Source organism: Prionailurus bengalensis, chromosome E2 (assembly GCF_016509475.1).
Source record: "Prionailurus bengalensis isolate Pbe53 chromosome E2, Fcat_Pben_1.1_paternal_pri, whole genome shotgun sequence".
NCBI classification, from domain to species: domain Eukaryota; kingdom Metazoa; phylum Chordata; class Mammalia; order Carnivora; family Felidae; genus Prionailurus; species Prionailurus bengalensis.
The window spans coordinates 6,097,347-6,122,471 of NC_057352.1; the positions used below are offsets into that span (position 1 = coordinate 6,097,347).

The window sequence follows — 25,125 nt, forward strand, 5'->3', positions numbered from 1 at the left end:
TTTTTTTCTAATTTTTCTTTAACGTTTATTTATTTTTGAGACAGAGAGAGACAGAGCATGAACGGGGGAGGGGCAGAGAGAGACGGAGACACAGAACTGGAAACAGGCTCCAGGCTCTGAGCCATCAGCCCAGAGCCCGACGCGGGGCTCGAACTCACGGAATGTGAGATCGTGACCTGAGCTGAAGTCGGACGCTTAACCGACTGAGCCACCCAGGCGCCCCAGGAGTCCACCTTTTAGAAGCTTCCTTATCTGCCCTTGACACCAAGCAATCAGAAACCGAAAACAAAAGGATCAGTTAAAATATCTAATTTTCTGGGTACCTGGGTGTCTCAGTTGACTGAGCCAGGGACTCTTCGTATCGGCTGAGGTCATATCTCAGGGTTTGCGATATCCAGTCCAGACATGGGGTGAGGGGCGGCGTACAGAGGGCTCTGCTCAGAGCCTGCTAGAGATTCTAGATCTATCTCTCTGCCCCTTCCCGCTTGCATTCCCTCCCGTGCTCTCTCTCAAAATAAATAAATTTTTAAAACTCTAATTTTCAAGAAAAAAATAGACTTCTAAAATACCTGAGAACAAACACTTTGTTTAATTAAAATTGCAATGACATTTGGCAGTTAAGGGCTTAAGCACATACAGGTCCCACTGGTAGGTCTCAAAGACATTTGGATTTGTAATTCATCTGGAGAGGTGTGGAGTTGAATATCAAATTTAAGAGAGAGACATTAATCAACACTCATTGACGCAGAAACTTTTATTCCTTTAAAGCAACGTGCCAGCGCTCCTTCCCACAGCCCAAGGCCCGGCGGGGAAAGCCTGGAGTGCAGTGCAAGGGATGGCGAGAAGTGACAGTTGAGTGAAAAGTCTGATGACGAGTTAATACCGAACAGCACAATTCCCACAGGACAGTGTTTATTTCTTTTAATGTTTATTTTAGTTTTGAAAGAGAGAGAGTGCGAGCGAGGTAGGGGCAGAGAGAGAAGGAGACAGAATCCAAAGCAGGCTCCAAGCTCTGAGGTGTCAGCACAGAGCCCGATGGGAGGCTCCAACCCACCATAGGGAGATCAGGACCAGAACCAAAGTCAGGCTTAACCTACTGAGCCACACAGGCGCCCCCCGCCCCCCAGAACAGTTGTGCGTGTCGCATTCTAGCGTCCATCACCGACACTGACCACCCCGGCTTTTACTTCATTAAACAAGGAGCTGTCACTATGCGGGTCTCAGTCGACCCACGAGGACCCCGGGCGCCAGGTCCCCACACTGCTCCGCCTCCCCCTAGAGCGCATGTCCACCGCTCTCTAAAGACTTTTCTCTCACCCCAACCCGCCCCGCCCTCCAAAAATTGCTTCCCCGGGCACCGGGCGCAACTTGTGAAATACCGCCGCTCCCAATAGAAGCGGCCCACCCTTCCCTGAGGTTGCACCCAGCCTGGCTCGAAACGACACCAGCGGGATCGGACGGAATCCAAAAGCGGAACCCGAAACCGGGCGGCCGGAAGAGAAAACAGACCCGCAGACGCTAGGAGGAGAGTGGTGCGCTGGACCCGCCCCACCGGATGTGTCCTGGACACGCCCCGGCACCGCCCCGCGACGCACGCGCGTGCGCCATTTTCTGCAGCCCCGGAAGCTGATCCAGCAGGGCAACGTGCGCTGTGGGTTGGGTGAGTCTCCATTTTTCTGGTTCGCACCGGCGGTTGCGCTGCTCAGTGCCCGGCTCCACCCCAGGTTCCGGGGTCGCCTGGTAAGGTAAAATTCTTGAACCGTCTTCTCCCTTTCATCTCTCGCGGCCTGGCTCTAAGACGTTCCGAGTCCTTTCTCTCGGGGCGGGTCCCGGGGGTCTGTGGTCGTTTTCGGTTAAAATCGCTCCGAGGCAGGTTCGGGCCAAGCCGTTCTGCCTGTGGCCCTTGCAGACCTCGATATCCTTGCCGGTCACTTTCCTGCTCAGAACCTTTCTGTGACTGCCGAGTGTCCCCCGTGCCCCCAACCCCATACTGCGTCGGGCACAGTCGTCACTAGGGAGGTGGGTGCAGGCAGTTGGCCGCAGGGTGGCCGTCCGTCAGGGTGTGGACGGAGCTGGCGGGGAAGGACGCAGAAATCTGCGGAGTTAGAGGGTCATCAGAAAGCGTGGGGAGAAAATCCGTCGGGGATTGAAACAGGCTGCCGCAGAATAGGGTGAAACTGTCTGTTGGAGGAGGAATAGCGACGGAGGGAAACGGAAGTGGACAAAAGCACTCAAGAGAAACAAGGACACAGACTTATACGGAGAAAAAACGCGTAGGGGTCACAGACAAGGCACAGGACCCAAACCCTAGTAAAGAACCGAGGATATTAAGTTGTGAAGTACCGACTTGAAGTTTTATGACCTCGTTAATCCAACATTTGGTGAATTGTTTCAGTTGTGGAGAAGAGATCGAGAGTTGTGAAACCTGGTGTTTGAGGCATCTGCACTTTCTAAGCATTGCATCAGAAGATAATGCCATTGGCAACCCCTACTCATCCAGGGGGATTAGAACTGTCAGTTAAAGGGGACTTTCTGTAACCACATGGTGCTTTTACGATGGCCATTATTAACAATACTGTTTGTCTCTCCCCGTTTTTTCGTGGCTCACGGCATTCTTTTCTGAATTTGATGTATCCTCACACTTGTTGTGACGTTAATCTCAGATTCCACTGGAGAGCTTTTCAATTTCCAAATTATTTTCTCCTGTAATTTTATTGTTCAGAGTATGAGTTTTCTATGCTTTCTACTCTACCATATGTTGCAAGGATTCTTTGATGTCTCTTAAAGAACTTGATGGTATTTCATTACACATCCGTTAAGGATGTTGGTAACCTTTTAACACTCAAAACCTAGTTTAGTGTGCTAATTTAATAATTCAGCAGTTCTCTTCTTGCGTTAAAGCAGTTTATAAATTATCAAGCTTTGAGGTGAGTTCTCCAGCTAAGTAGATGATCGCCTCAGGTCCCCTCTGTCTTCTCTGTACAGATGTTGAAGGGTGGTCTTGATTGATGTGGAACTTGGTTCCAGCAGAGCTCATCCGTTCATAATACAGAGAGTGTTCAGACCTCGTGCCCACAGGTGACCCTTTTTCATGTTTTCCAGGACCAGTAACTATTTGTAATTTCATATAGCTTTTCTGGAAAAGAGGAATTAAATGCTTGGGCTTGCTTAAACCCATAAAAGAGAAGCTTCTCTCCTTCAGGAACATGAAAGGTAATCTGGAATTAGGACAAGCCCTTTCTACTTCAACCTGTCCAGGCCACCTTTTCAGAGATTTCTTACACCCAGTTCTGCTCATTCAACTGAGACTTCTTCAGGGTAACTTGGCAAATTCACTCCCCCTGTAACCCCCAATGGACCCACCTGTAACAGGAGACAATAGACCAAGAATTCTGAACCTGAGTTAATAAGATGCGTGAAATGATTTTCAAAACTAGGTGCGTCTTTGGTAGTGTTCTGGGAGAGAGTGTGCAGTTATAATGGGAGTTCACAATGTGACCCAGTTCCAAAAATATCGAAAGCCACTGGGAAAGAAGCAGGAGCATAGCTCAGAGACAGGGACGTGCCTCTGTCACCTCCACCCTCTCTGTGTATCCTGGCTAAATCTTAAAAATTTGATTGTGTCATCTTTTGACATTAAACCCTCTAACAGGCTTCCCGTCAGCATCAGGACAAAGATCTAAACTTCTCAGTACGGCTTCCAGGGAGCTCTGGAGCTGGGTGGCCCTTAAGAGTTGGTCCATATTGATGGCATGGACAGGTTTCTGTGTCCTGCATCATCCACTCCTTGGATGCGGGCTACCTAGGGAGGAGCCAAGAACTAGAAGGAGCCCATTCCCTTTGGCCAAGTGCCAGGTAGACAAGACAATGCAGTTGCAGTGAGTGTGTAAGTTTGAGCGGTAGGGGAGGCCTTCGTGAAGAAGTGGGTAAAAAATGCACTTGTTGGCCTCCACATAGGACCTTATTGTTTCCGCATCCCTCCTGTTGCAGTGGGCAGCAAAGGCCTTTTTCCCATGGCAAGTGTCTCCCCATATGTATATTGTGGCAGAGGATGGGGTTATGTTGATTCTGAAAATTAAACAACATCCTTTTTGTCACACAGTATAACCTTACTTGAGAAAGAAGACCAGAAGAAGGGGGGAAAAAAGAAGGAATGGCTCTTTTCCAGGTAAAATCCCATTTTTTGTTGATTTTTCTTCCTAAAATGTCACTTTGGACTTGTTAATCTTGTCTGTCTGTGAGGTGTCCTGCCTGAGTTGTTTACTCACACCCAGGGCTTTCTCCCAGTCTCCCCTCCTCTCCATGCATATTTCATCTTAACTGTGACCAAGTGACGCGGAACTTAGGAAGAGGCACCTGTTAGGAGGTCATCCTGGGAATGTTGTTCTACACAGGCTAGGACTGGAGATAGGGAGTTAGCTCTTTGGTCTCTTCAGGAAGGATTCTTCAGAGATCCCTCCTGGATCCTTTTTCAGCTCATATAAACCAGGATTAAAGAGATTATGTATGTAAGTCAGGTATTAACGTGCAAAAGTACCTGAGGAACCCTGGAAAATAAGAGTGATGGAAATTTACTTCATCCGGTTTTACAAATGCATTTTGATGTTAAACCAGGGACTCATTGTGCTTCTGACTCCACGATATTAATACTTTGGAATAGAATAGAAAGTTGAAAGTAGGAATGAGAAGTAGAGAGGGTGTCTTGGTTTATTAACACAATTGGTTTTCAAATGTAGAACCAACTTACATGTCAAACAGTGTCACAGACGATGAGACTGGAGTTCTCTCTTGTCCAGAAGAGAGCAGATGCAGAATGGAATACGAGAAAGGGTGATGTCCGCAAGGAGACAGGGTCCCCCAACAGGGGTATTGTCTCAGTATTTATTGACCTCACAAGATATTACGAGGTACACGTGAAGAAAACAAGATCTTACACACATGAACATGGAGAAAACCATCAGACAGGAATCATTAATTTGTGTGTGTAGGAAGCAGAGGGTCTGGAGGCAAGTGGAGTGTGTGACCAAAGTACATTAGTAGATTGGGGTCAGATGGAAAGGAATTTCCTGCAGGTGCTGTAAGAAGTTACTCGTGATCCCATTACAATATCTCGCTAGCTAACTTCGGACACGTTCGCCCCATGGTGGGAGATTTTCGCCCTAAGCTTTTCTCTAGCTAATGACTTTACCTTGGGTGCTTTTGTCCCGTGGTGGCAGCTTTCTGCCCTAAGCTTTGTAACCTGTTTGTGGAAGTCTAAGGGATTCTTGAACCTATTTCCCCCTGGCTCCCCGTTTGTTTTTTTTCATCTTAAGTTTGCGTGTGAGGACAGTCATGATGGCTACCTGATCCATATTTTGCTGTCTCAAGGTTTGAAGAGTGATTCTGCAATGGCATAAAAGGAGACATCATATAAGTATTCCACTTCACAGAATTACAATAGAGGATTAGCACCTTTTGTCCTTTTCCTATAAATTGGATGGCAGCCATAAGGGCTTTTAGGTGTGCCATTATTTGTTTGTAGAAGTTTGGCTTATTAGCTCTTTGATAAGGTTGACCATAACTGGGTTAAGTTACATGTGCAGTTTCATAGTGTGCTGAAGACTAATTCGAGAAATGGTAGCAGAGGCTATAACGCTTACTATGGCTTGGATCCCCATGATTAAGGGGCCTATGAAACGCCTTTGCCTGCTTAATACCAGTGGTGATCATTGCCATCAGATGCAGATCAGGTGTGTAGGCAATACCACTGCGTTGTAAGAGGAAGTGGGCCTGGTTTGACAGGCGTTTAGGCTTCCCTCATGTTATATGAGGAGCTAGGAATTGCATTTGTGGAGCGACTTCAGGATGAGGAACAGTGAAGTGGTTTCTTCCATCCTGAAAATGGAGCGGTGGTGGTTCATTCTGAGTCATTCTCTGGAAGTCCCGGTTGATGGGAAGGTGTTCTGGGGGTCTCCCCCATGCTATAATACGGCTTCACCTACCAAGAGGGAATCCCCAGAGGTCCAGAATCTGAAAGAATACAAGCATATTCTCAGACCCAAGTGAGAAGTTTGAACTGGCACCATAGGTGAGAGGGTTTATGGAATTTAGGAAAATGGAGCTTAGCTGCGTTAGTCCTTGAGGGTCAAGATTTGAAAACGTAAGAGTGATCATAGTGTGATCGAGGAGAAGTTGAGCTTGTAATGTAGATAACCATGGGTAATTCTGCCTTTTTGTTGTTTTTAACATATTTTTTAGTGTGCTCATTCTACAACTGCTTGTCCTTGTGGATTGTAGGGAATTTTAATTTTATCTGCCATTTCCTTCTTCCTTTGTTCCACATTGTTCCCTGTGAAAGTTTTGACTCTTAAAATCTTGAAGGTTGCTGAGGGTGGATGGTCTTCTCTTCTGTAACTTCTTCTTGCTGAATAGGGTCATAGAGAGTCCATCCCTAGGGGCAACATTGGTAAGTTGGGGTAGGTATAGCAGAGTTAGGAAAAGGAAAGACAGTGCAGGGGAAACAGCCTCCTTGAGCATAAAGGATTATCTGTCTACTGGAAGTGATAGCGGTGAGTAAGTCTTCCAACAGGAGTCACAAAACTATGACAAAAAAGACACAAAAATGGACGTGATTAAAAGATCTAATGGAGGTGAGAAGGAAATTCAGTTACTTCTGTGGCACATAACACTTCAATTATCAGAATATCAAGTGATGACCTTATGCCAAAAAACACTAAAACTAGGAATTGCATATAATCTCTATAATAGGTATAGCATGTACTCAAATGTAACCTAAGGATTATTATTTGTTTGACAGTGCTTCCAGAGTAATTTAACTTTCTAAAGAAGCCTAATCAGTCAAAAAGACTTCATTTACAATTTAAATCTTTGAAAATTTGTTAGTAAAATACTCAGAAAGTTGTAATGCACCAAGTGTGTTTACCATCAGACCCCAATATCCTCACTTTCCCTGCAATAAGAAGCTGAAAGCAGATAAGCTTTACTTAGTAATCAGTGATTTAGCATCCCATCCTATTTAGAAAAGGCCTAGATGTCCCAACAAATTCAATCCCAATTTATCATGCACGGAAAACTTTTCGAGTTACTAAAGCCTTTGGAAGCTAGTGTAACAATGACTCATGAAACCTGTGAGACCAAGTTTCCAATTTAAGTTGTAACATGAGCTTATTTGACCTTTGATTAACAGGTGTATTTCAAACCAACAAACTTACATTCGGGTCCCCCTAAGACAGTTTGTTCCCCATGGTTAATTTTTACCTGAAACACTGCTGAGGAAATCTGAAGTGGATGATCTTGGCTCGTTGACATATCAGAGACCATGTTTAAAGATTGGGAAAGGTTTCTATAGGTCATAATATGGATGAATTTTGGGTAGACCCCGGTGTAGTGTATAATATATGCTCCCAGTTCTTTCGAGTTTTCCAAGGGCGAGATGTCTTGTGAGTTTTCCCGTGGTGTTTGTAAACATAGTAAGGGCATTCTTAATAGGTAGTTGCAAAGGAGTGAGGATGTCTTCAGAGGGAATCTTTTGTTCCTTTGACAGGTCAGATATTTCCCATTGACAAATGGTATAGTTGGCATTCTCAGGATGTAGGGATGCTGAAGGGGCTGGCTGACAATAAGGAAGTTTAGGTTCCGTACAAAAAGTTTTTATTTACTTTGAGTGCGTCTATATGTTCATAAACATCATCTGCACATAAGGGGAGAGTGTCTGTCAGAACAATAGATCATGTAAGAATAACTCAGGCAGAACATTGGCGCCTTCCATATGTCATGCCTTTAGTGTTTTACCTGTTCATTCCCAAGGGTCTAAGTGAAAGGTTCCTTGCTTAGGAGACCCAAGACAGTGTTGCTGGATAGTCATTAATGATTTAAGGAGTGCTATATGAATGTGTTTTTTCTGTTCTAGGGATAGAGAGTCTCCCATAATAATTCTCTCAAAAGTTCAGTGGCAGTGAATCCCCATAAGTTCGGTTTCTCTTACCTCATCAGGAGAGATTATAGTCCCATGCATTTTTCTATTTTTGGAGCTCTAGTTGTTACACAGCTTTCCGCATCCTTCAGTAATGTTGGCTTCGTAGCCATGTCGCCTTCCAGTCTCGTCGGCCCTTAGCCACAATGGGTTCTCCCACATTGCCTTCTTAGCCACGTCTCCTGCTGACACATCCAGTTCTTAGTCACGCTGGCTTTTCTTCTAATCATGTTGACTTCTCGTCGCCTTCTATCACGTGGACGTCTGTCACCTCAGCTTTTATCATGTCGACCTCTATCCTGTCGCGGTCACCATCTGGCGAAGACTAGGAGCCTGGAGTTCTCTCTTGCCCAGCAAGAGAGCAGATGCAGATGGGATACGAGAGAGGGTACTGCCTGGGAGAAGACAACAGCCCCCAACATGGGTTTCATCTTGTATTTATTGAGCTCTCAAGATAGTACATACGTTGGGAACATGAAGAAAAGAAGATCTTACACATGTGAACATGGAGAAAGCCATCAGACGGGAATCATTAACTTGTGTGTGTAGGAAGCAGAGGGTATTGGGGGCAAGTGGAGTTTGTGATCAAAATACATTAGTAGATTGGGGTCAGATGGAAAGTAATTTCCTGCCAGTGATGTAACAAGTTGCTCGGTATCCCCTTACAATATTTCCCTAACGAATCTTGGGTGATTTTGCCCCTTGGTGGCCGCCCTCCGCCGTAAACTTTCGTAACTTATTTAGGTAAGTATAAGTGATTCTAGAACCTATTTCCCCCATAATAGTAAATGTTTTATAAATTATTGGTAGCACATCCATCTCATAAAGACCATGGTGTTCTTTTAGGAACTCTCACACGTTGCACATCTTTTAGAGAAAAATGTGTATAATTTAGCCAGACATAGGAGCAGAACTTTCATCACAGAGGATGGTGCTCAGTTTTAATTTTACATAATATTATTAAATTCTTTTTATTATTTTTGTGTGTATGTATTAAACTTCAGTAGTACAGATTTTTGCAGTTCAGTTCTACACACTAATACATTTTTGAAACTAAGAAGTAAAACATGTTCTTCCCTGTCATATCTTCCACCATCACTGATTTTCTTCATTAAGAACTGATGTTCTCTTTCGTACATATTTTCCAAACGTGCGTTTATATATTGTAGCATGAGTTTAGAATATATTCTTCTGTAAGTGTATAATCCTATTTTATTCTGCAAATTGGTATCTTTACATGCCATATGACTTGAAGTCGTTTTCATGGAAGTCAGCAAGAGATTACTGCTTTTTTAGATCCTCATGGGAGCATTCTCTAAATGAAGATAACATGGGTCCTTTACAACTCCTTACTGTTTCAAAGAATGCCACGGTGGCTGCTTCTGAGCAGGCCGACTTCACTACAGACTTCTAAGGATGTTTTAAGATTGTACATCTTTTAAGCATGATTACCAGGTTGATGATGGTCTTTCTGAGGAGGCACAGACATTCCACTTAGTAAATAAAGATTTTAAATCAACCGTCTTGACCATCCTCAGCTAAAGGAAAACGTGGAAGAGAACTAAAGAAGTAGGAGAACAATGTTTCAACAAATAGAAAATATCAGTAAAGAGATAGAAATTATAGCAAAAGGATGGAATAGAAATGCTGGAGTTAAAGTATAAACACCAGAATTGAAAATTCACTAGAGGGTTCATCAGCAGATGGATAAAAAGAGTAAAGAATTAGTGAGCTTAAACAGAGGTTAACTGAAATGGTCAAGTGTGAGGAGGAGAGAGGGGAATAAAGCTGAATAAAAGGGAATAAAAGAAGAAAAATGGCCAGAGGCCAAGAAACCTTTGGGACACTATAACTAATACTCCTATAAACGTAATAGGAGTTCTAGAAGGAAGGGCAGAAAGAATAATTGAAGAAAGGAGCTGAAAACTTCCCAAATTTATCAAAGAGAACCTACACGCCCAAAAAACTCAATGAACTTCAACTAAGTCCAATGCATGGAGATCCCTGGCAGTCACATAATCAGTCAAGTTTTATAAGATAGAATGTGGAACGTAGCAAGACAGAAACAACTTCTCATGTACAGGGATTCTGAATAAGATTAATGGTCTGTTTCTTGTTAGAAACTGTGGAGGCCAGGAATCCATCTCCTTTGGTAATAAAAGATTGAAAAATTAAAAAAAAAAAAGCTGTATCAGGAATTCCTTACAAGGCAAACTATACTTCAAAATTGATAGTGAAGTTGAGATTCCTAGATGAACAAATGCTGAGGGGGTTCACACTTACAGACTTAGACTATAGGAAATGCCACGTGGAGTTCTTCAGGCTGAAATGGATAGAAACTAGCAGTACCTCAAAGCCATAGGAACAAGTAACGTTAGTAAAGGTAATTACATAAGTAAATATAAAAGCTAATTATTGTGTTTGTTTTGTAACCGATTTTTTCCTACATGTCTAAAGAGATAGATAAGTAAAACAATCAGAAAAATCTGCTCTTGAGTGTATGCAACATCTGTTCATATCTTTTATGAAGTAGTTTTTGACAACAGCATAAAGGGAGAATGTGTAACAGCAGTTGTTTGTATGGCATTAAAGCTAAGTTAGCATCAACTGAAATTCAAATATTAGTGGTTTAATATGTAAGCTGTAATCCCCAGGATAACCACTCAGAATATAACCTGAAAACATACAGAAAAATAAATAGACCATCAAAATGGTATGCACGCACAGACACCCGAAGAAGGAAGGAATTATGTAACAAAATGTTAGCCATACAAACAGTAGATGTTAGAAGTAATTCTTATCAGTAACAACTTGAAAAGTACCTAAATTAAACTCTTCAATAAAAGAGAAAGGAATTTTTAAAAATGGTTCCACTCTATGTCTACATACAGCTCACTTTATTTTTCAAAGTATTTATTGATTGTGAGAGAGCGTGAGTGGAAGAGGGGCAGAGAGAGAAAGGGGGGGAGAGAGAAATTCAAGCAGGCTCTGCAGTGTCAGTGCAGAGACCATTGCTGGGTTCGGTCTCATAAACTGTGAGATCATAACCTGAGCTGAAATTGAGAGTCAGATGCTTATGCGACTGAGCCCCCCAGGCACTCCGAGGCTCACTTTAGATATACAAATAGGTTGAAAGTTGAAGGATAGAAAAAGATATTTATGTGGATAGTAATGAACCCTAGCTGGATAGCTATACAGGTTTCAGACCAAATGGGCTTGAAGGTGTAAAATTGTTACCAAGCATGTTGAGACTCATTATATATTGAAAAAAGGGCAAATCATTGAGGAAGATAAAACAACTATAAATAATAGGTACATAGCAACAAAGCCCCCAAGCATTTGAAGCAAACATTGGGGAGATTGTTCTACTATACTAGTTGGAGCACTCAATGCTCCCTATTTAATAGTTGATAGAACAACCAGACATCAGTAATAAAGCAGTGAGCAACACTGTAAACCAGCAAGGCTCAGCAGACATATACAGAACAATGCATCCTGCAAAAACTCAAAAATTAGGGGTAGAAGGGAACTGGCTTAGTCTGAAAAAGCTTATTACTAAATTTCCCTGGCTAACCTCATATTCGCTCGTGAACATCTGAAAACATTCCTTAAAGCTGAGAACAAAACAAGCATGCCCCATGTTGCTGCTCCAACTGAGCACTCTACTGGAAGTTCTAACCAGAGAAATTACAGAAGAAAAATAAATAAAATGTGTCAAAATGGGAAAAGAAATCAAATTATGTTTACTTATAGTATGCATGATCTCCTCTTTAGAAATAAAGAATACTCATTACTAGAGTGAATTTACTGAAGTTACAGAATACAATATCAACACTCAAAATTCAGTTGCATTTCTGTACACTAGCAGTCAACAAAGGGAAAGTAAGTCAACACTTCCATTTACAAGAGCAAGACATCAAATGGGAATAAATTTGAGTTTGAAGTTGTATACAGAGTGAAAACTACAAATGTTGGTGAGGGAAATTAAAACCTAAGTAAATGCCAAGATATCTTGTGTTTCTGCCTTGGAAGACTGTAAAACGGAGAGCTCCCCAGAGTAACATAAAGAGTAATGCAGTCCTTGGCAAAACCTCAACAGTGTTTCTTGCTATATTGGGAATCGTGATTCTCAAACTCATGTTGAATTGGTATGGACACCACATAACCAAAATAAATGTCAGAAGGAACAAAATTGGAGGACCTACATTTCCCAACATCAATACTAATATAGTTACGTGAAGTAATCAAAAGCATAATTGCACCAGAGGCTAGAAATATTGATCAAAACAATAGAACTGAGCATCCACAAGTAAACCCACACATCTTCAGTCCATTCCTTTTTTTACAAGTGTGCTGAAAACAGACACTGGAAAAATAAAAGTCGCTTAAATGGTACTGACACATTTAGATATCTGTGTGAGAATGAAATTGAAACTACCTTGTGCCATGTAAGGAAATGAATTCAGATTTAATCAAAGATTAAGTGTAAGAGCCTAAACTATAAAAGTCTCACGTGAAAACATAGGGGGTAAGTCTTCATCACCTTCGGGTTGGCAGTGGATTTTTACACATGCTCCCAAAAGAAAAAGAGAACCAGACAAAGTAGATAAATTGGTCATCATCTCAATTATTCATGTCTGTTCACTGGAGGACATTATCACCTAAGTGGAACAATCTAGCAAATGGGAGGAAATAATTTGCCAACACATATCTACTAAGCATTTACAACCCAGAATATGTGAAGAACTTATACAACTCACAACCAACATACAAAGAACCCAACTTGAACAATGGTCAAAGGATTTTAATAGACATTTCTCCATAGAAGATACACAAATGAATCCAGCACATGAAGAGATGTTCAATGAAAGTAGGCATTATTAAAATGTAAAATCAGAACCACAGTGAGCTCTCGTTTCACATCCACTAGGATGACTGTTGTGAAACAAAAATAAAGATGTGGAGAAATTCGAATCATGACACGTTGCTGTAAAAATATAGGTACTGTGGAAAAGAGTGTGACAGAGTCTGAAAAAATTAAACCATGTGCCCCAGTAATTCCACTCTTAGGTATATAACCAAAAGAATTGAAAACAGGCATCCAAACACTTAACTTCTACTGGAACTTAGTAATATTAGCCGAAGGTCATAACTACCAAATGCTTTACAGTAGTTGAGTGAATATGGTCTACTCCAGTAATCGAATATTCTGCAGCCAGAAGAAAGGAAATGGACCACTGATACATACTATATCGTGGATGAGCCCCAAGGATGATTCTGTGTGAAAGAAGGCAGATGCAAAAGGTCACATTTTTGATCCCTTTCCTTTTACACGAAAAGATCCAAGATCGGTGAATCCACAGAGAAAAGCATTAGTGGTTGCCAGGGACTGGGCAATAGGAAGCACCTGTTAATGGGTAAAGTCTTTCCTATGGGGCTGATAAAAAAGTTTTGGATCTAGACAGAGGTGATGTTTGTGCAATATTTGAGTGCAATAATTGCCTCCTAATGGTATTTGAAAGTGGCTAATTTTATGTTCATTGTAACTCACTCAAAATTATCTTACATGGATCAAAGAACACTCACTCCAGTCAAGTCAGTCTTTACACATCTGTGCTTCTCTTGTCTTTGGTCAAATAAGAACATGTTCCCTGTCCATTTGGTGAAATGTGTTTTCCTTTCAGGGACGGTTGACCTTCAGGGATGTGGCCATAGAGTTCTCTCAGGAGGAGTGGGAGTGCCTGGACCCTGCTCAGAGGGCCTTGTACAGGGATGTGATGTTGGAGAACTACAGGAACCTGGTCTCCGTGGGTGAGGATAACTTGCCTCCAGAAGTCGGTAGTTACTTTTTATCTGTGTGCTGTGCATTTTCTAATGAGAGCCCCTGTTTTGATCATAAGAGTTCCAATTCCTGTTCTTAAGGGAGTGATTGCAGCTGTTTTGATTGAGAGTGGAAAGGGTTCATAATGTGGCAAGTGGACTCTAACTTCCCTTTCCTTCAGAAGTTCTGCATTCCTCCTTGTTGATGTGGTTGCAGAACTTAGCAGTCAGAAAAGCCTAAGGGAGGGAACTGGTGATGAGGAGCCTTGGGTGTTCTGTGTAAGTGAAGAATCTCTAAATTCTACTCCTGAAACCAGCATTACATTCTCTGTTAACTAACTAGAATCTAAGTAACAATCTCGGAGTTGGGGAATAGGATCTAAAACCCTTATATTCTTAGCAAAGTCCAAGTTTGCTGACATCTTGAAAGATAAGGCTCAGAGAGAAAAACAGTATTTAAAGTAGGAGGGAAAAAAGGAAACCTCGTGGTGAATTTATTTAAATCTCTGATTCTGTGGTCTTACCCTTGTGCCTTTGGTTAAGTGGTTCTTGGGAAAAACCCAGATGTCTGCACACCTAAAATAATCCTTAAGCACACAGGCACTCATTTGAGTAATTTTTGAAATATATTTCTACACCACTTAAAATGAATATCCTTTCTTGTTTGCTGAACCAAGAGCAGAGAATTTGTTCTGGAAGAGCCAAGCAGATCATGTTCTGTTTTTCTTGATAAACGAAAATCTGTTCTTGAGCTGAATATCATCTCTGTTTTGGAAAAAGAGAAAGAGACTTGGATAGTGGAAAGTGAAATGAAGACAGGGGAACATCCACATAGTGGGCAATGTATTGGGGTGTGAGCACAAGTGAGAGCTCAGATGAGCAGAGAGGAAGCTGCTCCAGTAAATATCGTTTGGAAAGAATCTGTGAGAAAATACAAGTTTATTTCTTAGGAACTTTCAAAGGAAATCCACCTCCACCCCCCAAACATTTCTCAATCTGTTAAATGTGTAGAAATTTAAACTTCCACTATTATACCTACAACCCTGTTACCTAGCCCCTCCGACCATACTGGAGCCGTGGTTTGAGAGGGACTGGGATTGCTGTCCCTACGGAGTCTTTTCTCTGATCCCTCTTGGTTCTCTTCCATACAGGTCAGAGGTGAGGCCTTTGTAGTGCAGACCCCAGGATGTATTCACTTTGCATTTCCACTTTGTATCCTTGGAGAACTTCTCAGGAGACACAAATATTATAGCATCTGTCTAATAAAGTAGATAAAAGTCTGTGTCTTTCCTCGGCCATCCTGGCTTCTGAAGATCACTGCCTTGTGCATAAATTGGGCATAAGTCACGATGTGGATAATTCCAAAAGTGAAAAATCCAGAAGTAGATGTAGTGTAAATACAGCTCAGCTTGGTGATATCTCTATATCACCAAGATTTTCTATAGGAAAAACATGTATCATTCTACAGATGTTTATTGCATTCCTGGTATACTGTAACTACCATATTGATTTTTTTGGTTTTGTTTGTTTGTTTTAAGAACTCAAGAGGCAGCAACAATTTTTGATTTTAAGTAATTTCTACAACCAGAGTGGGGTTTGAACTCAACTGCAAAGTCAAGGGTTGCATGGTGTACTGACTGAGCCAGACAGGCAGCCCTCTTTTTTGTTTATTAACCTTTTGATCACCTTCACCCATTTCTGCTCACCTACCTGCGTGTAGCAACCACCAATATGTTCTCTGTATCTAATGGGTTTTTGTTTCTTTAAGATTGCACACATAGGAGCAATCATACTGTAGTGGTCTTTGACTCATTCCACATAGCATATTGTCCTCAAGGTCCATCTCTGTTGTCACAAATGGCAAGATTGTATTCTGCTTAGTGGCTAGATAATATTGTGTTGTATATACACATCTTTATCCATTCACCCATCAACGGATACTTAGATTGTGTTCGTATCTCAGCTGTTATAAATAGTGCTGCAGTGAACATCAGAACGCTTCTATCTTTTCGAGTTAGTATTTTTGTTGTCTCAGATAAATACCCAGTAGAATTGGTGGATCACACAGTAGTTCTCTTGGCTATACCTGATTCTCCACCCTGTTGACAACACGTGTTGTTTCTTGTCTTTTTACTAACGTCCATTCTAATATTAGGTGTGAAGCGATATTGTGGTTTTGATTTGCATTTCCCTGATGATGAATAACGTTGAGCATCTTTCATGGTCCTGTTGGCCATCTCTAAGTCTTTGGAAAATGTCTATTCAGATCTTGTGCCTATTTGTTAAATTGGGTTATTTGAGCATGCTTTAGGAATGTTTTAGATTACTAGTCCATTATCAGATGCATGATCTGCTAATAGTTTCTCCCGTTCAGTAGGCTGCCTTTTCATTTTGTTGAAAAAGTGTTTCTTTGCTGTGTAGACATGTTTCAGTTTGATATAATTCCAAACGTTTTTGCTTTTGTTGTTTTTTCTTTTGGTGTTGAGAGTCAAAAAACAAAAGCAAAAGTCATTGCCTAGACATGTTTCAAGAAGCTCATTACCCCCTAGCTTTTCTTAATAGGAGTTTTATTATTTCAGGTCTTAGGTTTAAGTCTTTAATCCATTCTTAGTTAACTATGGTGTCAGATAGTGGTACAGTTTCATGCCTTTGCCTCTGGCTGTCCCGTTTTCCCAAACCATCAATTGTGCTTTCCCCTTTTGTATAGTCATGTCTCCTTTATTGTAAATTAAGTGACCATGTGTGTGGGTTTATTTCTGGGCTGTATTCTGTTCTGTTGATCTATTTGTGTATTTTTATGCCAATACCATACTGTTTTAATTACCACAGCTTTGTAGTCAGGGGGTTTGAAATCAGGGAATGTGTGCCTCCAGCTTCGTACTTTGTTGTCAAGATGCTTTGGCCATTCAGGATCTTTAGTGGCTCCATAGAAATTTTAGGGTTTTTCACTTTAGTGGGTATGTTTTCATGTGGACAGAAATTTTCCACTTATTTGTATGAATACCAAAGAGTGGGACTGCTAGGTTGTATTTAAGGGCATGTTTAGTTTTGTAAGAAAGTGCAAACTGTTCCAAAGAGGAGTACCATTTTACATTCCCCCCAGCAATGAATGAGAGTTCTTATGGCTCCACATTCTCACTAGTATTTGGTGTTAGTGTTGTGGATTTTGGCCATTCTTATAAATGTGCAGTGATATCTAATTGTTACAACAGATATTTTCCTCAATTAAAGTTATGACTTTTCTTTAATGTTTGTTTACTTTTGAGAGAGAGAGAGAGAGGAGGGAGGGAGGGAGCATGAGCGGGGTAGGGGCAGAGAGAGAGAGACACAGAATCCGAAACAGGCTTCAGGCTCTGAGCTATCAGCACAGAGCGTGTTGTGGGCTTTTGAAGTCCTAAGCCTGCAATCATGACCTGAGTCGATGTCAGACACTTAACTGACTGAGCCCCGCAACTGATGCTATGGTATTCTTTAAGAATTTGTGGTATCTTGAAAACATATTTTTTAAGTTCCTGTTTAGTCCCAGAAATATCATTAACCTGATTTGCCATAGGTTTTTTCTGTAATGATACATTATGTTGGGGTGCTTGGGTGGCTCAGACAGTTAAGGATCTGACTCTTGATATTGACTCAGATCATGAAGTCACAATATGTGAGTTTGAGCCCTGCATTGCACAATGCGCTTACAAGCTGGAGACCTCAGGGGAATTTCCCCCTCCCCCTCCCCCACCCCTCCCCCTTTTGCAAGCTCGCTCCCTCTAAGCAACAACCTTAAAAAGCATTCTAGTACATGTCTCCTGGAACATGTATACATTATGTAATTCTCTTGAGTATATACCTAGAAGTGGAATTCATGGGATAGTTTGATAATTTTTAGAGCAAATACTGAAATAGATACAACTGTACAGTCTTCCTATAACCCTGTCTCCCTATTGAATGTTTTCCACCTTTGCTTCATGCCCATAGTTGCGTTCCTACAGAATGTGTCCGTATTATACCTTTTGCTGAATGTGTTTTCTTTTTCCCCAAGGTCCTGCATTAAACTTACACCACAATCATATTCCCATAGATGTGCAGGCACAAGCCCTGTCCCCACATGGTCAGTTACTTCTTATGCTTCATTCTTGCTTTTCTGAATCCAAGTCCTGGCCTTTCCTCAGATGTTTCATTGAGCTAAACAAACCATCCTCGTATATCCTGGTACATTAATTTTGATCAACAAAGCACCTCAGTTTACACAGCACCTGACTCCCCTGTCCCCTGTACTGCAGAAGGATCCCTATTCATACAGGGGAACATGCGTATGAATTGCTCAGGACAGCAGCTTGATCTGGTGGTTAATTATACTGTGTGTTTAATAATGTGTGAACATATGTTGAGAGAAACAAGATATTTAAAGACTCTGTATGTTACAACCTACATATTGATAGATCTAGGAGGTTAAGTTAATAAGTAACCATAGTTACACAAACTAGTAGTCCCTGGGATTCTAAAGCAGTTTTTCTCGGAGACATAAAAACAGGATTTACATTCCATAAGGAACACATACTAGGAGGAATGAAAGATTCATTGAGCATCACTGAAATGTGAGATAATGGGTTCAGGTAAACACATTTTTATAAAGACTAAGATTTAAGGAAGATAGACATCTCTATGATTTTCATGCACAGTTATAAAATAACCAGTGTGTAGATGGGCTCTGTAATCACGAAGTGTCATTTAATCATCCAGTTATGTGTCCAAAAATTATGGATAATGTAAAATGTTTTTCGAAAAATTACCTTAAAATCAGAGAAATTGTTAATATGGAAAACGTTATAAAAAGAGAACTCAAAAACATTGTATATGACAAAAGTGTTTGAAGACCATTGTTGACTAACTTCCTTTATTTACTATAATTATTTAGGTGTGTAATTATTGAATTTAGTATAAAATATTTACCTTCCGACTCTATTTGATAGGAAGCCTTTCTGCTGGATTTGCACTCATGGAATTTTCACCAGTAGAGGACATTTATAAAGAAGTATTATACCACTTAGTGATATTGGAGAGAAATGAAAGCCATGGCATCAAGGATTTTGGTCTCAAGGAAGTCTGGGAAAATAGGCATGAGTTTGAAAATCGGTGGGGAGATGATGCAAGAAATTACAAAGAAGTGCCTTTGACCCATAACAAAAATCTCACTTGTAGGAAAGATCAGCCACTTAATCAGCCCTCAGTTACTCTTCCTGAAAAGCAGAGTGTTTCTGTGAGAAAAAATACCTACCAGTATGTCATGAATAATGAACCATTCATCAGGACTTTGTTACAACAGGACAGTAACGTAAGTGGTTCTGGAAACCAGTATATAAACTGCTTGGAAAATAGAATGGGATTAGGTTTGCAGGCACACCTGGATGAGCTCCAGAGATTTGACAGTGAGGAGAAAATGTATGAATGTAATCCAACTGAGAAGTCTGTCAGCAGTGGTTCCTCAGTCTTACCACTTGAAAGAATTCCCAGGGCCCAAAACATTTGGAATAAATCTAGGAAGATTTTTCATTTGTTACCTGCACAGGCCAGGAGAGCATGCACTAGACAAAAATCTTATCAATGTACTGACTGTGGGAAGGATTTTAGCAACACCTCAAACCTCATGAGTGATGAGGGTATTCTTTCTGGACAGAGACCTTACAGATGTAATGCATGCAGCAAAGCCTTTGCTGAGCGTCCAAGCCTTACTCAAGATAAAATCCATAGTGGAGAGAAACCTTACAAATGTAGTGAGTATGGCAAAGGTTTTAAGCAGTGCTCACACCTCTTTAGACATCAGAGTACACATCCTGGAGAAAAACCACACATATGTGATGTGTGTGGCAAGGCTTTTATCAGAAGCTGTAGGCTTAATCAACATCGGAAGATTCACACAGGAGAAAAACCTTATTCATGTAGTAAATGTGATAAGGCTTTTCGCACGCGTTCTCACCTCTCGGGTCATGAGAGAACTCATACTGGAGAGAAACCTTACAAATGTACTGAGTGTGGCAAAGCCTTTACCGATGGTTCACATCTTAGTCAACATAGAAAAATCCATACTGGAGAGAAACCGTACAAATGTAATGAGTGTGCCAAAGCGTTTACCCAATCTGGAAACCTTACTAGGCATCAGAAAATACACACTGGTGAGAAACCACACAAATGTAATGTGTGTGACAAGGCTTTTATCCAAAGTTCAAGCCTTATAGCACATCAGAGAATTCATACAAGACAAAGACCTTATAAATGTAATAAATGTGATAAGGCTTTTATCAAACATTCACAGCTTTGCAGACATGAGAGAACTCATACTGGAGAGAAACCTTACAAATGTAATGAGTGTGGTAAAGAGTTTACCCAGTATTCACGCCTCTCTACTCATCAGAGAGTCCATACAGGAGAGAAACTATATAAATGTAATGTATGTGGCAAGGTCCATAGTAAAAATTCAAACCCTGCAAATCATCAGGATATGTATACTGGAGGGAAACCTTACAAAGTCAATGAGTGTGCCAAAGCATTTTCCCAATTTGGAAACCTTACTAAGCATCAGAAAATACACACTCGGGAGAAACCACACAAATGTAATATGTGTGACAAGGCTTTTAGCCAAAGTTCAAGACTTACGGCACATCAGAGAATTCATACAGGAGAAAAGCTTCATAAATGTACTAAATGTGATAAGGCTTTTATCAAACGTTCAGAACTTTTGCGTCATGAGAGAACTCATACTGGAGAGAAACCTTACAAATGTATTGATTGTGGCAAGGCCTTTTCATGTAGTTCACATCTTACTCAGCATAAGAAAATCCATACTGGAGAGAAACCGTACAAATGTATTGATTGTGGCAAAGCCTTTGCGATGCGTACACGTCTGACACAGCATAAGAGAATCCATACAGGAGAGAAACCTTACAAATGTAATGAATGTGGTAAGGCTTTTACCCAACGTTCACACCTTTGGAGTCATGAGAAAATTCATACTGGTGACAAACCTCACAAATGTAATCAGTGTGGCAAAGCCTTTACCCAGCCTTCAAAACTCACTAGACATCAGAAAGCCCATACCGGAAAGAAAACATGTAAATGTAACATATGTGGCAAGGTCTATACTACTAATTCAAACTTTGCAAATCATCAGAGAATCCATACTGTTGAGAAACCTTATAAATGTAATGAGTGTGACAAAGCGTTTACCCAATTTCAAAGCCTTACTTATCAACAGAAAATACACACTGGCTAGAAATCACACAAACAATATGTGTGTAACAAGGCTTTTATCCAAATGTCAAGCCTTTTGTCATTTCAGAGAATCCATACAGGTGAAAATCCTTGTAAATGTACTAAATATTGTAAAGCTTTTAGCACAAGTTCAAACCTTTTTGGTCATGAGAGTACTCATACTGGAGAGAAATCTTACAAATGTAGTGAGTGTCGCAAAACCTTACTGAGTGCTCAAATCTTACTCAACATAAAAAAAAATCAGTACTGGGGAGAAACTTTACTAATGTAATGAGTGTGTCAAAGTGTTTTACCCCATTGGGCAACCTTGCTAAGCATCAGAAAATATACACTGGCATAAACCACTCAAATGTAATGTGTGTAACAAGGCTTTTATCCAGTGTTCAAGCATTATGGAAGATCAGAGAATTCATTCAGGAGGAAAACCTTTTAAATGTAATAAATGTGGTGAGGCTTTTATCAAATGTTCTCACCTTTGGGGTCATGATGGAACTCATACTGGATAGAAACCATACAAATGTATTCAGTGTGGAAAAGCCTTTATGGAGCGTTCACATCTTACTCAATGTGAACCTAATATGTGTGGCAGTGCTTTTATTCAAAGCTCAAGCTTTGGGAAGCATCAAAGAACTCGTAGGAGAAATAAACAATGAGCAAGTGTTCAAGACTTGCTCAGTATCAGATTTCAGCATGGAGAGGAACCATATGAAACTAACATAAGTAGGAAAGCTTGTAACCAGGGTTCATACCTCACCTGATAGAATAGAAGCCTCTGAAAGAAAGCACACACTAGGAATATATGACAAGGCTTATCTAAAGCTTCTTATAGTTTGGGGAATGTAATTTCTTCTAGAGAGAACCCTTACAAATAAAATGAGTGTCATCTGGGTTATAAAAAGTGTACAAGTTGGGGATGGGTTAAAACAGGTGAATGGAGTTAAGAGGTACAGACTTCCATTGATAAAAAATATATATATACAACTTTGTGCTTTGTGGTCTAGAAAGAATTCACATAACATGGAAACCATATAAATGTGTCAAAGTCTTTACGTCAGCATACACCAAAGAATTCTTACTGGACAGGAACATTAAAGAGTAATGAAGGCGATAACTTCGCCAATTCTTCAATGGACTACAATTTAAAACTTCCTGCTAGGGGGACCTCGGTTTGCTTTGACAATTAACCAATCTTAGGTGTTAAATTCCAGAAAATAAAAAGTATTTAAAACTCATGAGATGATGTGTGTCAATGGAATAAGTATATATGTGGAAAGACCTAATCATATTCCGTTGAAATCTTTTTATAAAGATTTTATTGTCAGGGCGCCTGGGTGGCTCAGTTGGTTAAGCACCTGACTTCGGCTCAGGTCATGGTCTCACAGTTTGTGTTCAAGCCCCACGTCGGGCTCTGTGCTGACAGCTCAGAGCCTGGAGCCTACTTCAGAGTCTGTGTCTCCCCGTCTCTCTACACCTGCCCTGCTCACCCTCTGTGACTCTCTGTCTCTCAATAATAAATAAATGTTAAAAAAATTTTTTTCAAAGATTTTATTTTCCTCTGTACATCCAACATGGGGCTCACACTCAGAACCCCAAGAGCAAGAGTAACGTGCTCTTTTGACTGAGCTAGCCAGGTACCCCTATAACTTTTTTTACTCAATTATTTTAGGTTTCTTGACACTGAATTATCATTGATGACTTGTAACCTCAAGTTTGGACTCCACTGATGTTATACTTCAATTTTACGCATTTCATTTGTCAAGCGTAGTGGTGGTCTGAGAGAAAGCATTGGTAAGGTGAAGGGAACCTCTTTCATTGGGGGTGCTTAGCCATGCATATATACCCTGGAAAAGCTAGGATTCTAAGCTTAAGATAAAGTGTACTATACATTTGGAAGCATAGGGAGTGGCAAGGAATAAACCTAACACTGATATGTAAATTGTCATGTTTTCTGAGGTCATGGCCCCTTCTCTGGATTTGATGGTATGATTGAGTTCCTTTGTTGATTATTATAGGAGTGAATTACTCTGTCAGATAGATGATCATGAAATAGTAGGTTGGGACATGGAGAAAGAGATTTTCTTTTTTTTTTTTTTTTTAATTTTTTTTAACATTTATTTATTTTTGAGACAGAGAGCATGAATAGGGGAGGGTCAGAGAGAGAGGGAGACACAGAATCTGAAACAGGCTCCAGGCTCTGAGCTGTCAACACAGAGCCCGACGTGGGGCTCGAACCCACAGACCGCAAGATCATAACCTGAGCCGAAGTCGGACGCCTAACCGACTGAGCCACCCAGTTGCCCCGAGAAAGAGATTTTCATGTGAGAAGTATGGGTTACTTGGGATAGCATTTGTACTAGAGAAAATAGAGGGGGGATGATGGTCTGTCCATGTTTTGAAAGGTAATGACTGTTGTATATCACAGATGAGTAAAAACTAGTCTTAATTTTGGAAACTGAAGAGAAAATTTTAGAGCATTTAAAGGAACCAAAGTAGGCGTGCTTGGGTGGCTCACTCTGTTGGGTGACTGACTCAATTTCGGCTGAGGGTCATGGGGTTGACCTCTGTACTGGGCTCTCTGCTGAGTGTAGAGCCTGCTTGCTGTTCTCATTCTTTCTCTGTCTCTGTCTCTCTGTCCGTCTCGCCTACTTGTGCTCTAAAAAGAAAAAGAAAAACTAAACTCAAATGTAATATGCTTGAGAAAGACTCAATTTTGGCCACTTAAACTGCATTTTGATACCATTTTGTTTGGGATACCCTATTTCTCATTTTGGGGTCATTTCATAATGAACACTAATAATAAATACATCCTTAGGGTTTGTGGTTGAATGTCATGTATAACAATGTCATTTCATGTTAGATTTAAACATACAGTTTTGGAAGTATATATTCATAAGTTGTATTTGAGAGTTACCTACCCAACGTATATCCCATAGTATTTTTGTGGCTCTAATGAAAATACTATTGCAATGCAATTTCAAACTCTCACCCTCTACCACCGGCCTCCCCATTCATGAATATACACCATATGATTCTGTTTCTCCCTGTCTTTTGTGCTGAAATGTGACCCATGGTTTGCACCTTTACATTAAATGAAATTAGAAAAATGGCAAGCATATGAAAAGTATTAGGAACTAAGAGAAAATGTGAGGAGAAAAGTAACACAATCTTTATTTTGTGCTATAGTGCTCAGAGAATAATTTGAAAAGATAAATTGTAATGACTTTACCCTCAAGAATGAACATTACACAATGGGAATCTTATTTGAAAACTAGAAATCTCCATTTACCCTCTAAAACATTTTTTGCTCATTTGCATTTGTGCTTACTCCACTGGAACAGGATGTTCACATGTCAAGAATGATGGCTGCATGCAGCTAAGTGTTAGGAGGAAGTTGAGTATCTGATGATGCTTTCTTGGGAGCCCAGGATAGATTTCTCAAGTTCTGAAAATGGCTAGGGAGAACAGGGAATAGTGAACTACTTTGTTACGATGCATAATGTGCAGCGTCAGGTTGATGATACTCAGTGACACTCTGAACTTACAACTGCTGCCAAAGGAAAGGCTTGTCTGCCTTCATTATTAGCTTTTCCTGCCCAGATGGGCAGAATAGTAAGAGGTTGTAATGAAGCTTCACAGGTATCATTAGTCGGGTATCAAAAGTACAGTCAGATCCTGTAATACAAAACTGAAGTTTACTGACTTGCTGGGGAAAGACCACAATCTTCCTCGTGCTAACTAATACCTTCTTCTTTCTGATGCATTCATAGCCCCACCACACAGTATGATTGTGGAAAATGGTTGTGAAATACTGTTTATTTCAGTTACTGAAGATATTTTTAGACTTGTGATGTCATAATTCTTCTATAAAGATTTGGTCTAATATTAAATACATTCAGACACGATAGAATATTCTCAGCTACAAACCTTCTGTAGATGTTTCACTTTAAAGGACAATGGAAAGAATGGAATCTCAAAATCATTCCTTCCATTTTGCTACCAAGACACTAGAAGCAGGGACTGCCTGGGTGGCTGTCGGTTAAGCATCCAACTCTTGATTTTGGCTCAGGTTGTGATCT

General features: G+C 40.6%; 1 protein-coding gene across 5 annotated transcripts; it reads left to right on the forward strand.

Moving 5' to 3' along the window:
- Positions 1 to 512: 512 nt before the first annotated feature.
- LOC122494762 (zinc finger protein 665-like) lies at positions 513 to 22,281 on the forward strand. Of its 5 annotated transcripts, none has more exons than XM_043600182.1 (4): positions 513 to 1,740; positions 4,103 to 4,168; positions 13,657 to 13,783; positions 18,754 to 22,281. In XM_043600182.1, exons 2-4 carry the CDS (start codon positions 4,154 to 4,156, stop codon positions 21,048 to 21,050), a joined length of 2,439 nt encoding a protein of 812 aa, XP_043456117.1. In that variant the 5' UTR covers positions 513 to 1,740; positions 4,103 to 4,153; the 3' UTR covers positions 21,051 to 22,281. The 5 variants fall into 5 exon arrangements, with proteins under 5 accessions (XP_043456117.1, XP_043456118.1, XP_043456120.1 ...); XM_043600183.1 differs by having other exon boundaries at positions 513 to 1,656; XM_043600185.1 differs by having other exon boundaries at positions 1,645 to 1,745.
- The last annotated feature ends 2,844 nt before the right edge of the window (positions 22,282 to 25,125 follow it).